At 39.3% G+C, this 15,613-nt stretch overlaps 1 protein-coding gene across 1 annotated transcript in view; it reads right to left on the bottom strand.

The window, feature by feature from the left end:
- Positions 1-15,613, bottom strand: part of LOC127526979 (cytosolic phospholipase A2 gamma-like) — a 110,950-nt gene that overhangs the window by 13,124 nt on the left and 82,213 nt on the right. Inside the window, exon 11 of the mRNA XM_051924230.1 lies at positions 8,594-8,701. Within this exon, the coding sequence (XP_051780190.1) occupies positions 8,594-8,701 (108 nt within the window). The remainder of the gene's footprint in view (positions 1-8,593; positions 8,702-15,613) is intronic.

Below are 15,613 nucleotides of genomic sequence, written 5' to 3'. Positions count from 1 at the left end.
TTCAAAGTTATTGTCTGTTTTTACCTGCATTTTTATTACTCTTTAATATAATATTGTTTTTTGTATCAGTATGCTGCTGGAGTATGTGAATTTCCCCTTGGGATTAATAAAGTATCTATCTATCTATCTATCTATCTATCTATCTATCTATCTATCTATCTATCTATCTATCTATCTATCTATCTATCTATCTAAACTCGAGACATTTACAGTAACTAACAAGTTTGCGTGCCGCCTGAAACTACACATCAGTGTTTATCAGGTTGTATGGTTGCCAGTACTCAATTGTACTTTGCTTATTGTAATTATTTATGAATTTTTTATCAATAATACATTATTTAAAGTGTATCTTAACTCCAGCTTGTCTTTTACTACATATAATTGCCTGAGGTTATAAATGTAGATGGGAAGATGGGGAGAGGTTATATACTTCAATACCTTATAAACAGTGGTAAGTCTGTGAGATTTGAGGCATTCTGACAAAGGCTACATATTACTAATACAAAAGGGGAAAGGAGAGTCATAGAGAACTCTACCAAGACAAAACAATTCCTTTTCACTATGCTGTTCATTCATTGACTCTTACTGATTTATTCATGTTTCATTAATTCATTTTCCCTTTTTTATATGATCATTTTCATTCACTTTCATCGTTTTATTTTCCTGAATCCATTCCCACTCACTATTTCATTCATTTGTTTACTCATTCATTTCTTTTTCTCTTACTCTCACTCCTTCATATAATTTTCCATTCATTTTTTACTTATTTGTTGTTTTTCACTCACTGGTTCATTCATTAGTCCATTCTCACCTACGGTCCTAGTCTTTTTTTTTTATTACTATTTTTTTATTATACTTTTTTAATCTCGAAGGAAATTACTTGGTTTTTCGCATACCGCTTGGGGTCAGAGCGCAGGGTCAGCCATTGTACAGCACCCCTGGAGTAATTGAAGGTTAAGGGCCTTGCTCAAGGGCCCAGCAGAGTAGCATCTCTTTTGGCAGTGACGGGGATTCGAACCGGCAACCTTCGGCTTTCCTTCATTTGTAATTGTACTCGTTATTCATTTTAATTCACCCTCTCATTCCTTTATCAGTTCATTCATTTGTACTCACTCATTGACTGATTTTTCTCTTGTTGTTTGGTTTTACATTCACACACCTATCCATTCATTAATCCATCCTCACATGCGCTCTCATTCATTAATTCATTTTTACATTTATTTGTATGCTTTTTTAATTTTTCATTCATACATATACTGTATGTTCATTTACTTTCACTTATTCGTTTACTTGTTTTTCATTCACTGGTTCATTTATTCATTTTCACACATTTGTTCATGAGTCCATTCTCTTTTCCTTTACCATTCACCCACTCACTCATTTGTTTTCAGTTTTTCTGGTGAAGGTTGCTATGACACATGCCAAGCTGGCCTGACTGGGCCCACCCTATCGCTAGCAGCATCCCCCTCCATGGAAACCTCCAGCCACTCCAAGGCCATTTGAGACATATAATATGTTCTGGGTGGGCTGTGCCTGGTGCACTCCTAACTGCATGCTCAAAGCCCCTCCAGGTGAATCCTCTCAATCCAAACAAGCAGCAGCTCTCCTCCAAGTTTATTTTTGGTCCCTGTGGCACTCAGCATTTTGCTATTCAGACTGTAGATCTTTTCTGTATCCCACTTCTCACACCAACGTCTCTGACAGCAGAGTGTCCATGGATTCATTACTCTTTCCTTTGCTCTTTTTGGTTAGCTCACTGTCCTTAGAAGCAGATCCATCGCCCAAACCAAATCTTAAGATGGACATTTAAATTTCTGTGGGAGGACACTAATCCATATGAATTTACAATTTAAAATCAAATGACTATTTTAACAAAGTATTGAAAATGAAATAAACAGCAGAGATGCTGACAGGCTAATCAGTCGAATTCTAGTTTGAACGAATGATTTGTCCCTCTGAGCAGCAGACGAGCGCAGACCAGCAGAGCAGACACCTCTAACTCTATCATCTCCCTGTAGAGTTAACTAAAGACCAGCATTAAGACGAGACCACTGCAGCTGAAGGTTTGAAATTTGTCGCTGTGATCTGTTTAGAACAAATTAAGAACTATGCAAGCCAGCTGACAGAGAGAGAAACTGATGCTGCCATAAAAGCAACTTAACAAAGAGATGAAAAAGGACAAGTGGAAATTACTAGGGTGGGCCATTAAAGGAGAGCAGGAGTGTCCAGTAGTTGAAACGGTCCCTTTACGGTTTACAGCAACCTGATGCTGTTTTTTTTATTCACAGTTTCTCAGTACACACTTGTTTCCATGTTTGGTTGTTGCCTGCTCATCTTTTGGGAGCTTTCAACTGTAGAAGCTTTATAAAAAGCTCTGGTGATTGCTCTAAACTTTTGAAGCTCATCTCCAGACGGATGGATGACATCATACTTGTTCCTAAGAAACTTGGGAAACCCGATGTGTTGGGACCCCACTCCAGGACTGGGCTTTGTCAGGAGCTTACTTCGAGTAATTATTTGCAGTGTAAGCTGACATTAAACAAAAGCTAAGTGTACAGTTAGTTCCATAAATATTTGGACAGAGACAACCTTTTTCTAATTTTGGTTCTGTACATTACCACAATGAATTTTAAATGAAACAACTCCGATGCAGTTGAAGTGCAGACTTTCAGCTTTAATTCAGTGGGGTGAACAAAACGATTGCATAAAAATGGGAGGCAACTAAAGCATTTTTTGAACACAATCCCTTCATTTCAAGGGCTCAAAAGTAATTGGACAAATTAAATAACTGGAAATCAAATGTTCATTTCTAATACTTGGTTGAAAACCCTTTGCTGACAATGACAGCCTGAAGTCTTGAACTCGTGGACATCACCAGATGTTGGGTTTCCTCCTCTTTAATGCTCTGCCAGGCCTTTACTGCAGCGGCTTTCAGTTGCTGTTTGTTTGTGGGCCTTTCTGTCTGAAGTTTAGTCTTCAACAAGTGAAATGCCTGCTCAGTTGGGTGAAGATCAGGTGACTGACTTGGCCATTCAAGAATTGTCCACTTCTTTGCTTTAATAAACTCCTGGGTTGCTTTGGCTGTATGTTTTGGGTCATTGTCCATCTGTATCATGAATCAATTTGACTGCTGGATTTAGCTGGATTTGAGCAGACAGTATGTCTCTGAACACCTCAGAATTCATTCGGCTGCTTCTGTCCTGTGCCACATCATCAATAAACACGAGTGTCCCAGTGCCACTGGCAGCCATGCACACCCAAGCCATTACACTGCCTCCATCGTGTTTTACAGATGATGTGCTATGCTTTGGATGATGAGCTGTTCCACACCTTCTCCATACTTTTTTCTTGCCATCATTCTGGTAGAGGTTGATCTTGGTTTCATCTGTCCAAAGAATGTTTTTCCAGAACTGTGCTGGCTTTTTTAGATGTTCTTTAGCAAAGTCCAATCTAGCCTTTCTATTCTTGAGGCTTATGAGTGGCTTACACCTTGCAGTGCACCCTCTGTATTTACTTTCATGCAGTCTTCTCTTTATGGTAGACTTGGATATCGATACGCCTACCACCTGGAGAGTGTTGTTCACTTGGTTGGCTGTTGTGAAGGGGTTTCTCTTCACCATGGAAATGATTCTGCGATCATCCACCACTGTTGCCTTCCGTGGATGTCCAGGGGCCTCATGTATAACGCCGTGCGTAGAACTCACACTATAACATGGCGTAAGCACAAAAGCGGGATTGTGCGTACGCACAGAAAAATCCAGATGCAGGAATCTGTGTGCACGCAAAATTTCACGTTCTTCCACTACATAAATCCCGATCAGCGTGAAAAGTAACGCACATGCACGCGCCTTCTGTCCCGCCCCAACTCCTCCCAGAATTACGCCTCTTTGAATATGCAAATCAATATAAATAGCCTTCTGTGAAAAGACAATGGGAAAAGCACAGGGGAAAATATAAGAATTTCAGCGAATACCAAGTGGAGGCAAAGGAAAAACGTACTATTTGTTGGTTTAAACAGTGGGATAATCAACAAAAGAAAGTTGATCGACTGACAGAGTGTCGGAAAAACTCGAAAGATCAAATTAACAAAGTCGCACAGTGCCCAAAATAAAAAAGAAGTCACATATCAAAGTCGCCGTGAAAAGGCAAGTCGTAGCCCACCGTCTGAGTGTCATATGAAAGCTTATTAGGGTACAGACAAAAAACATAGGCACACAGTGGGAAAAAAGCACGAAATGTCAACTTTAATCTCGAAATTTCCACTTTAATCACGTAGTTTATTTTGCCATTAAAGTAGAACATCGTAAACTTCATCTTAAAATCGTTTATTTTACTAGTTTCTCAAGTAGCACGTTAAATGCTTTGTTTTGTGTTTGATCTTCTATGTGCTCTATGTGTGTGAATCACTACGTGCTTCCGTTCTTTCTCTTTCTCCGACAGGACACAGAATCCATTACATTCGAGATATTACAGCTCTCTGAATAATTAAAATACTGAGATGTATACGTGATATCATTTTCATGATGATAGGAATGAAAGCATGTTATTAAACATGGGAACACGGTGGCGCAGTGATTGTTCATATCTCACGCAAGAGGCTTGCTGCGCCATGTGTGACCTTCGATGAAATAATGTATTACAGAAGTACTGTCTCTTTCAAACGTACTTTCTTTCTCCAAATACCTAATCGCCACACAATCAGCTCTGTAATAGACGTTAAGCCATTTGTAAGCTTAGAACACCGATTCTTCAAATCTTTTAAGGAACATTGAAATATCTTCGTAGTACATGTTTAATTATTCTATCCGTCTATCCTTCCAGTGTCACGTCAGCACCAGCAATAATACAGCGCAAGGCAGGAGCTATCCGTGAACTAGCTATACGCTGCGGCACCGTGTCCTCACATGTTTAATTATTAACAATTCAGATTATTTAAATGAAGTTAAAGTTTTATCTGTATACTATAAGCAACATATTTTGCTGCATTTCATCTTAAAAATGATATTGTCATCATATGCGCTTTATAAAGTAGCGCAGGTTGTGCAATATTATAACTGTAGGGTAAGTTTACAGTGGGGTAATGTACTTATAAATACAAACAGTTCTACAAGGAGCACTTGATGGACTGATTGAGTGCATTTATAGTTCTTGGGATGAAACTGTTTCTGAAACGCGAGGTCCGTACAGGAAAGGCTTTGACGCTTTTTGCCGTGGTTGAGGTAGTGTGTACTTGAAACTGTATACCAATAATTCTCTTTCCGATCAGCTGCTGCTGTGATTCCCCACTCAGATACAGTGCTATAAATACTCCGAGTGCTGCAGTGAGAGTAATATGGAAAAAGATGATCCGCAGTGGCAACCCTTAACGGGTGCAGCAAAAAGAAGAACAAGATGCAGTGAGCGTAACAACGCTAAAGCAGTTATGGTATTTGGAATACTATGGCTATTCCCTGGACCATTATATTGCTACAGGTTAATTATAATCAGATGCATTACACTAATAAATAATATGCAGTTAATTTCAGTGTATTTATAAAGCCGCGTCAGGAATGTGGAGCTAAGAAAGAAAGGGTGATCACACAGGAACAGTAGCACTGCTTTGACGCTGGGTGCCGCCAGTCTGCAAAACCGAGCGGAGAAATTGCGTACGCCAAGGTATGAGTTACCGTGGAAATGTGCGTGGCTTTACGCCAAGTTTAGGTTTTATACATCGCGATTTGAGCGTGGAAACATTCGTACGCAACATTTCTGTGCGTACGCACCGTTTATACATGAGGCCCCAGGTCTTTTTGCATTGCTGAGTTCACCAGTGCTTGCTATCTTTCTCAGGATGTACCAGTGGCGGACCGTCAGGGCCTGCAAGGCCTTCTCTGCTGGCCTAAAAAAATATCTGAATCACAAACTGATGTTAATCATATTTTGTCCATGAATACTTATTAAATAATTCCAAATAGTCTGTCCGCTTCCTTTCATAGCTTTTCTGATGGTTGTGCTACTTCCAGACATGTATTTTTGTATTAAAGCATTTAACCAATCACATTTCAGCCATCATTTGTTGCCAGGCAGGGTCAAAGCCAAAGAAGTCTGCCCGGAGGCCTTCACAATCCGTCCTGCAAGCCCTCTAACACAAAATAAATGTCGATTAAACTGTTGCTTCAACCAATCAGATTTTAAGTTGATGTTACTAGGGCCCTCTAGCAGGCGTACGGCAACGTCACCGTATTCAGACCCGTTGATTGGATAGGATGGTGTAAGTATGCCATGGATGATTTTGCAGGAAAATCTCCCACTGATCTCCTTGACTTCCTTCATCAGAGAGCATGGGGCAGCTGTACACATTGGTATGTTTGGCGGTGACCATTCCCGTGTCCACTGCTTCTGTTGAGCGGACACTTGCAGCCCTAAAGCGAATTAAAACTTATGCCAGAAATACGACAGGGCAGGTTCGACTTTCAGCATTAGCTTCGATGGCGATAGAAAGGGACTTCGTGATGGAACTGAAGCGCACGGATAATCTGCTAGTAATTGAACTGTTTTTGAGGAAAGAGAGGAGGATGGATTTTGTTTACAAATAATCCAAATTTTTGGTGAGTAAAATGTTGCGATTTTCCTAAATAATATTGCAAGTTTATGAGTTATTATTGATGTTTTTTATGTGTGTCGCGGGCTGTAGCTGCAGTAGAAAGGAACTTGTTCACCCCTGGTTTGTCGATTCAATAAAGGCATTTATTGTGGCTACAGGAGTTATCTATCTGCGATGCAACGGCTCTTTATACTGTATTTCTGCATATTAAGATGGTTTTTATAACCATAAATTAGTTTTTGAGGGGTGGGTTGATTCAGACGGAGCACTACTGAAGGCATAGGTGTGAAATGCACGGTCCGCCACTGGGATGTACCAAACTGTAGATTTTGCAACTCATAATATTGTAGCAATTTCTCCAATGGGTTTTTTCTGTTTTCGCAGCTTAAGGATGGCTTCTTTCACCTGCATGGAGATCTCCTTTGACGGCATGTTGTCTGTTCACAGCAAAATCTTCCACATGCAAGCACCACACATCAAATCAACTCCAGGCCTTTTATCTGCTTAATTGATAATGACATAACGACAGACTTGCCCACACCTGCCCATGAAATAGCCAAAGAGTCAATTGTCCAATTACTTTTGAGCCCCTGAAATGAAGGGATTGTGTTCAAAAAATGCTTTAGTTGCCTCACATTTTTATGCAATCGTTTTATTCACCTCACTGAATTAAAGCTGAAAGTCTGCACTTCAACTGCATCGGAGTTGTTTCATTTACAATTCATTGTGGTAATGTGCAGAACCAAAATTAGAAAAAAGTTGTCTCTGTCCAAATATTTATGGACCTAACTGTTTTTCTCCTACGTGATTTATTTAGTATAACCTTTCTGCCCTATCACTGTGGAGGGATATCGTCTTTTATTGTGTATTGTCACACACCCGCGTGAATGGGGGACAGTGAAAGGGCGAGTGAAGCCACGAGAAACAGAGATCTGGAATGGGGTACTAATGCTCTTCTCTCCTTCACACCCACAGGAAAACACCGGAATAAAAAGACGTTACCTCAAAAAAACGCTCCAATCCCCAAAGAAGAACACGTCTGTCCTATGCCAGGAAATCGCATCACTTCCGGTCTCCTCCTGATGACTTCAATTCCGTCCCTCTGTTCCTGATGTCATCTCTGGCTCCCTTGATCCCCATCACTTCCGTTTATTTCATTTCCTCCCTGTCATTAAGTTCTCTATAAAAGCTCCGAGCACACATGATTGAACTGTCAATTGTCTATGATTATTTTTTTGCCTATTATTGACCTTGTTGCCACAAACTCGACTCTACGCCGTACACGGGAAGGCTCCCCAACTCTTTACCTGTCTTGTCTCATTTCTTACAGTATCTATAGAGATTCAGGTTAAGTAACACACAGTCACTAACAAACTCATTCCCAAGGTGTGAGCGCCCCCTGCTGGAGACAAGCACCTAAACAAAAAAGCAACCGGCCAATAAACGCATTGCAGGTTTTGAAGACCATGACGAGAGCTGCAGGTTTAGTACAAGACAATACCAATCAGACATATTATACTAATGAAGGGCTACAGACCACAGTGACACACTCCAGGCCAGAACAGCACATGAATGTCCTCTCACTGGTAGAATAAGATAGTCGTGGATTTAAGTGGCTGAGCAGGACTGAGGACCAGAGCTGATGATCGACTTGAGTATAAGATAGGGCCCGCTGGGATAAACAGGGGTGGGCATTAATGTCCGTCATCAGGAGGGGATGGAGGGGTTGATGTAGGGACTGAACCCTGAGGTCCTCCTCAGCATTTCACCAAAATGAAGAACAGAAGGCAGAAGGGAAGGGCAAAGTTGGCAGTGCTGATCCTCAGTGCCATTTACAGGGAACTTCACGGTTTGTTCTAAAACAGTAAGAAGCCTGGCGCTAGTCAAACATCTTGATCATTCTGGGACCATCCGAAATAAACTGAAAACTAAACTGAGGAGAAAATCAATAGAAAATGGTGAAGTGTTTTTATTATTTTTATATAACTGAGGACCTTGTGGTCTTCTTACCTGGTTTGCTGAACTGTTTACACTGGTAAAGGTAATTGAATTTTGTTCCAAATTTCCAGCTTGTGATGACTTCAGCTGATTTAGCTGCCATATGGAGAAATTTAGTACCTAAAAAGAAATTTATATAGACATGCTTAATAAAAAACAGAGGGCACTCTGGGCATCACCCCAAAACAGAGGGCACTCTGGGCATCACTCCATACCCGGAATAATGCCAAGAATGTCAGACTTTTTATATTATGATTTTAAATGAATAGGAAAGGGGCACTCAAGGCAGAGCTCAATATAATTTCATGATTAGGGATTATATAGAAACAAAATAGCAAATAAAATCATAAAATTATAAAAATACAATGACAAAATCAAAAACAGAATTGATAATATGACATACAAAAGTATCTATAAACAACAACAGAAAATCTACATAAATAAAGAATAATCTACCAACCCTCAAACATAACACCTGTCTAATGGGATAAAACATCACATAAAGAAACCCCCCATGACACCCACCTACCAAAAAGAAAAAGAAACCCAACCAGCGCCATCTAGTGGGTAGCAGCTGAGGTGAAAAAATAAGGCTTTATGCAGTTTGTTAAAGAAGACTTATAATATTTCAGTTTGTGTGCTGTATTAAAGGTCTTAGGAGATGTACCGGTTATAAATTAATAAAATTTGTAAATGAGACCCAAGAGCTCATAGAAAATATCACATTTATATATAATTGGGTTTACGTAATGAGGAGTTTAACAGGCATGTGGTTTTTAGCCAGCATTTGAGCCCTGCAACTCCATTTTTAGTCTCAATTTGGGTTTTACTGTTCATTCTGCAGTTCTTCGATTTATCCCACTTCTTACACCAGTGTAGCACTTGCACCGAGTGCCCATGGATCCTCACTCTTTTAGGTAGCGTGCCATCCTCAGAATTTATTTGCAACTTTGGTAAGTGTGCCATTTCTCTAGACTCCTTCTCTGCAGTTGGCACTGAAGCTGTCCATTTGCATGATGAATTGCAGGCTCATGGTGGTGGTGACTCATTCCAGGCCAGCGCCAGATGATAGGTCTTCTATTTATCCCACTTCTGATCCAATACAGCACCAGTGCCAGTGCATTCTCTAAACTTTACGTCACTCATTTAAGTTAGTTTACTATCTATTGAAGCAGACCTGTCCCCCACACCAAATATTAAGGTGGGCATATGCAATTCTGTGGATGTGCACTTGAAATCATCCAGCAGCATCTGGGCCAATTAATAGATGCAGAAGATGGCCTTATGTCAAAGTTGAGTCCAAGAATAGCTAAAGCTCTTAAGATTATATCGCCAATCTTTGTTCTTGAAGTGTATTTAATATATTTTAAAATATGTTAATATTGGTAATAATATTTTTACAAATATGTTTTTCATTAAATTTTTTAGTAAGGAACCAGAGTCAGAAAACACACATACTGTGTTATGCAGATACATAATTTGGGACCATTACAAATGATGTCAATCATAAAATATACATGTGTGAATATGGAACATCTGTGATTTTCAAGATTATAAATTAAAAGCTTTGTCTTATTATTGTCCCAATATATACAGTCAAATGGAGGCAGAGGGAGACAGCCATGTTTACCGATCGATAGACACTGATGCCAGAAAGGCAGGCAAGGGTTTCTACGCAATATATACAATGAAACACAAAAATAAGTAGAGGAGACATTAAAATTTACATATGATTTGAGAATTTTCTTTGAGGTACGGCTATTCCTGAAATTGTTACAGTTTGGGGAAAAAAACAGTTGCCTTTGCTAATATTTCATATTATTAATGTGAGAAGATAAACCAAGTTTAAGGTATACAGGGTACTGATTTTCTATCTTTTAGGAGTTTTGAAAACATCTTGAATATATCAAATATCCCAGTTTTGTTCAAAATTGTTGGTTATTGCTCTAAACTTGCATTATTCTGAGGTCTTCACATGTCAGAAAGTAGATAACCTCCAGCGGTAACAGGGACTACTAAGGAGGTACTGAGTGATTTGGAAATTGTAGAGAGAGAAGAGCTGCTCAGATTAAATAAGATGAAATCAAACAAATCACCAGGACTAGATAATATTTACCCTCAAGTTCTTATGAAGGTTAGTGAGTACAGATAGAAACCCTTGACGCATATTTTTAGGAAGTCACTGTGCACTGGGGAAATTCTGAAGAACTGCAAAATGGCAAATGTCATCCCGTTATATAAAAAGGTGACATGGGCAGATTTAAGCAACTATAGACCAGTAAGCTTAACATGCATCACAGGGAAATTAATGGAAGGACTTATTAAGGATAAGATTGAGCAACACCTGGCAAGTACAGGAGTTTTACTGAATAGTCAGCATTGGGGCAGAAAAGGGAGGTCGTGTTTTACTAACCTGCTGGAATTCAATGAAGAGGCAACAAAAGTATACGATCAAAGTGGAGCTTATGATGTTAAGAAAGCATTCGATGAGGTGCCACATGAGAGGTTGGGCATCAAACTAAAAGAAGTGGCAGTATCTGTGTGGTGTGTAGATGGGGGCAGAATTGGCTCAGACAGAAAGCAGAGGGTGATGGTGTGGGGAACCTTATCAGAATTAGTGATGTTAAGAGTGGTGACCAACAGGGGTCAGTGCTAGGTCTGCAGCTATTTTTAATATATATAAATGATTTTGATAGGAATAAGCAGGTTAAGTTTGCAGATGATACCAAGATAACTGGATTGGCAGATAATTTGGAATATATTGTTATATCATCACAGAAGGACTTGGATAGCATACAGATTTGGGCATATTTGTGGCAGATGAACTGTAATGTCAGTAAATGTCTTCATATAGGACAGCGTTTCTCAACCTTTAAATATTTGCAACCCAAGTTTTCATAACAGTTTTAATCACGCCCCCCCCCCCCCCCGCCCCCCCAAGTTTTTTTGAAAGGAGATCACTAATACTGATTTGTTCTTTTTAAATTAATGATATATCATAGATGCATATTTTATTATACCTACTTAACTTTTATCAACATTTATCTAACTCTATATTTATTTTTCTAGTATGAGAATATAGTTTAAGTTAATTTGTTTTGGTTTCAATAGATGTATTTTTCATATTTTCGATTCTTGTTTTCTGTTTTTCACATCTCCGCGCCCCCCTTTTTGTTACTTCGCGCCCCCCAGTTTGAGAACCACTGATATAGGAAGTAAAAATGTGAACTTTGAATACACAATGGGAGTTCTGAAATCCAAAGTACACCATATGAGAAGGATTTAAGAGTCTTGGTGGACTCAACACGCTCAACTGCCAGACAGTGTCCAGAAGCCATTAGGAAGACTATCAGAATGTCAGGTTATACAGCGCCTTGATGTGTGGAGTACAAGTCACAGGATGTTCTGCTCAAGTTTTATAACACACTGGTGAGGCCTCATCTGGAGTCCTGTGTGCAGTTTGGGTCTCCAAGCTACAAAAGGACATAGCAGCACTAGAGAAGGTCCAGAGAAGAGCGACGAGGCTGTTCCCCCCCCAAAAGGAATTTACTTCTCTTATCAAAGTTATGTTTTGATGTTTCACATACAATTCTTGTTTTTATTTTGACTCATTTTCACTGCTATTTTGTCTTCTGCAGGGGCTGCAATTCTGCGTACCCATTATCTGGGATGCCATCATGGTCACTGGGGGTGTGGTTACATACTTTGTAAGCCCATAATAATTTATGACAAGTTAAAGGGTCACCCTTTCTATGTCTACGCATCCAAGTTTACGGATAAACTCAGTATTTGTGTGTATTTTTGAAATTTAAAAAATCTTGGTGAAATTCCAGGTATTGATCTTGTTTTCTGAATTTTGATTGTTGCTTTAGATCTTGGCTCTAGTGTCTTGTGCTTACAGTCTCTTGGGTTTTGATTTTTTGTTGTGTTTTGTGGGGAAAGATGAAGGGGAAGAAGAAGAAGAAGAAGAAGAAGAAATGTATTGACCATGTCTTATTCTTGGATGACTCTCTCAGAACCTGTGTCTCGGTTTTTTAAAGGCAGAATAGCTCATGGTACATTGGTAAGTCATAAGACTCAAAAATTAGCATGAAGAAAGTGACCTGAGGCATCCTGCATAACACCATGCGTAGAATTCACACTAAAACATGGTGTACGGACAAAAGCAGAAATGTGTGTATGCACAAAAAAAATCCAGATGCATAAATCTGTGCGAATGCCAATTTCCATGTTCTTCCACTCCATAAATCCCGGTTAGCGTGAAAAGCAACACATGCGCCTGCTGTCATTCCCCATACTCCTCCCAGAATTACACCTCTTTGAATATGCAAATCAATATAAATAGCCTTTAAGCGTAGCGTTCTGTGAAAGGCAATGGCAAAAGCACGGGGGAAAATAGAAGAATTTCAGTGAATACAAAGTGGAGGCAAAGAAAAATGTACTATTTGTCGGTTTAAACCATGGTATAAACAACAAAAGGAAGTTGATAGAGTGACATAGAGTGTCGGAGAAACTCGAAAGCTCAAGTTCACAAAGTCACACAGTGCCCGAAATAAAAAAGTTGTCACATATCAAAGTTGCCTCGAAAAGGCGAGTCGTAGCCCACTGTCTGAGTGTCATATGAAAGCTTATTAGGGTACAGAAAAAAAAAAAAAAAGGGAACACAATGAGAAAAAAAGCTTGAAATGTCAACTTTAATCTCAAAATTTTATTTTGTCATTAAAGTAGAACATCATAAAGTTCATCTTTAAATTGTTTCATTTTCTACTTTCTTAAATCCCATCATAACTAAAGTAGCACATTAAATGCTTTGTTTTGTATGTGTTCTTCTATGTGTGTGAATCACTACGTACTTCTTAAACGGGCTTTCTCTTCCTCCGACAGGACACAGAATCCATTACATTCGTGATATGACAGCTCTCTGAGTAATTAAAATCCTGAGATGTATATGTGATATCATTTTCATGATTATAGGAGTTAAAGCATGTTGTTAAACATGGGTACACGGTGGCGCAGTGATAGTGACGAGCCTGCGCCCCATTCAGACATTGTTCCTGCCTCACGCAAGATGCTTGCTGCGCTGTGTGCGACCTTCGATGAAATAATTTATTGCAGCAGTACTGTCTCTTCCAAATGTACTAACCCCCAATTCCTGTCCTTCCTTTTCTTTCTCTAAGTAACCAATCGCCACACAATCAGCTCTGTAATAGACGTTAAGCCATCTGTAAGCTTAGAACGCTGATTCTTCAAAACATTTAAGGAACATTGAAATATCTTCGTAGTACATGTTTAATTATTCTGTCTATCTATCCTTTCAGTGTCACGCCAGCCCCAGCAAGAATACAGCGCGAGGCAGGAACAATCTGTGAATGGAGCGCCAGATCCTTGCTAGCGCAGCGACCCCATGTCCTCACAAGTTTAATTATTAACAATATAGATTATTTAAATGATGTTAACATTTTATCTGTATAATATAATATACATATTTGCTGCATTTTATCTTAAAAATGATATCATAATCATATGTAAATACGCACTTTATAAAGTGGTTCAGGTTGTGCAATATTATAACTGTATCACAAGTTTACAGTGAGGCGATTGTACTAATGAGTACAGACAGGTCTACAAGGAGCACTTGATGGACTGATTGAGTACATTTATAGTTCTTGGGATGAAATTGTTTCTGAACCGCGAGGTCCATACAGGAAAGGCTCTGAAGCATTTGCCGTATGGGAGCAGTTCAAATAGCGAATGGCTGAGGCAGCGTGTGCTTGATGCCGTATACTGATAATCCGATCAGCTGCTGTTAGAGCTGTGATTCCCCACTCAGATGCAGTGGGATAAATACTTGAGAGTAACAACGCTAAAGCAGCTATGGTATTTGGAATAGTCTGGCCATTCCACGGTCCATTATATTGTTACAGATAATTGCAATCAGATGCCTTAAACTAATAAACAATATGCGGTTAATTTCAGTGTATTTGATAAAGCTGCGTCAGGGATGTGGATTTCAAAAAGAAAGGGAAACCACACTGGAACAAAAGCACTGCTTTGATGCTGGGTGCTGCCAGTTTGCAAAACCGAGCGCAGAACTTGCGTACGCAATAGTTTGAGCTGGTGTGAAAACGTGCGTGGCTTTACACCAAGTTTAGGTTTTATACATCTAAATTTGAGCATGGAAACACGAGGCCCCTGGAGATGAAAAGAAGGTGAAAAGCTGTGGTTGAAAGGAGTAGTGAAGGGTCAAAACCAAGAAAACAATCAGAACAGTAGTGACCAGTGCCAAATGGGGAAAAAAATGAAGGCAAAGGCCAAAGTTGGAATAAAGTAGTAATGAAAATATCAGTCCTAATATTGGTGTCTACTTGAATGAAAAACTAGTCCTACTAATAATAAAATGCATTTTATTTATAAAGCACCTTTCCCATGCTCAAAGCGCTAACCCCCATAAAGACTGAAAAGAGATAGTGTCCACTGAGGCGTAAAGTGATGCATGATTGTCGTCAGTTTATAACGTCACATCTTGTGGCATCAGAAGTGTTACAGATGTTACCATGTGATTAACCTCAAGAAGACATCATGGAGATAAAATGCAAAGGTAATAAAAATAAACCTTTAAATTATCAAAACAATTATGAAACTGCCAAACAAGCAAAACCCTTAAAACAAATTCTATTTATGACAATGTAAGGCTGGAGGCAACAGGAGGGCCTGCCCCCATGGCTCAACATACTAAAGGACAACAAATTTAACAATTATTAAATGAAGAGAGCTATGAAGTAAAACCATGAACTGAAATACTCAAATTTCTAATAAAAACATACAAAAAGGATTACGACAAAACATTTTTATAAATTTTAAGACTCCACAAGGAATGCACAAAGGGATTGAGAAGAGATCCTGTCTGTACTGCAAAAACAGCTTCAGGTCCCAAGCACCTACAGAGATGAAGGGCGCCATAAACCTGCAAGAGTGGAGCACTTCCGACTCTCAGCCGCCACATTCTAACATCAAAGTGAAAATGTTAAGAAA

This window comes from Erpetoichthys calabaricus, chromosome 3, assembly GCF_900747795.2.
Source record: "Erpetoichthys calabaricus chromosome 3, fErpCal1.3, whole genome shotgun sequence".
Classification (NCBI taxonomy): Eukaryota; Metazoa; Chordata; class Cladistia; order Polypteriformes; family Polypteridae; genus Erpetoichthys; species Erpetoichthys calabaricus.
The sequence above is the reverse complement of the archived record's forward strand: the minus strand, read 5'-3'. Positions and strand labels throughout refer to the sequence as shown.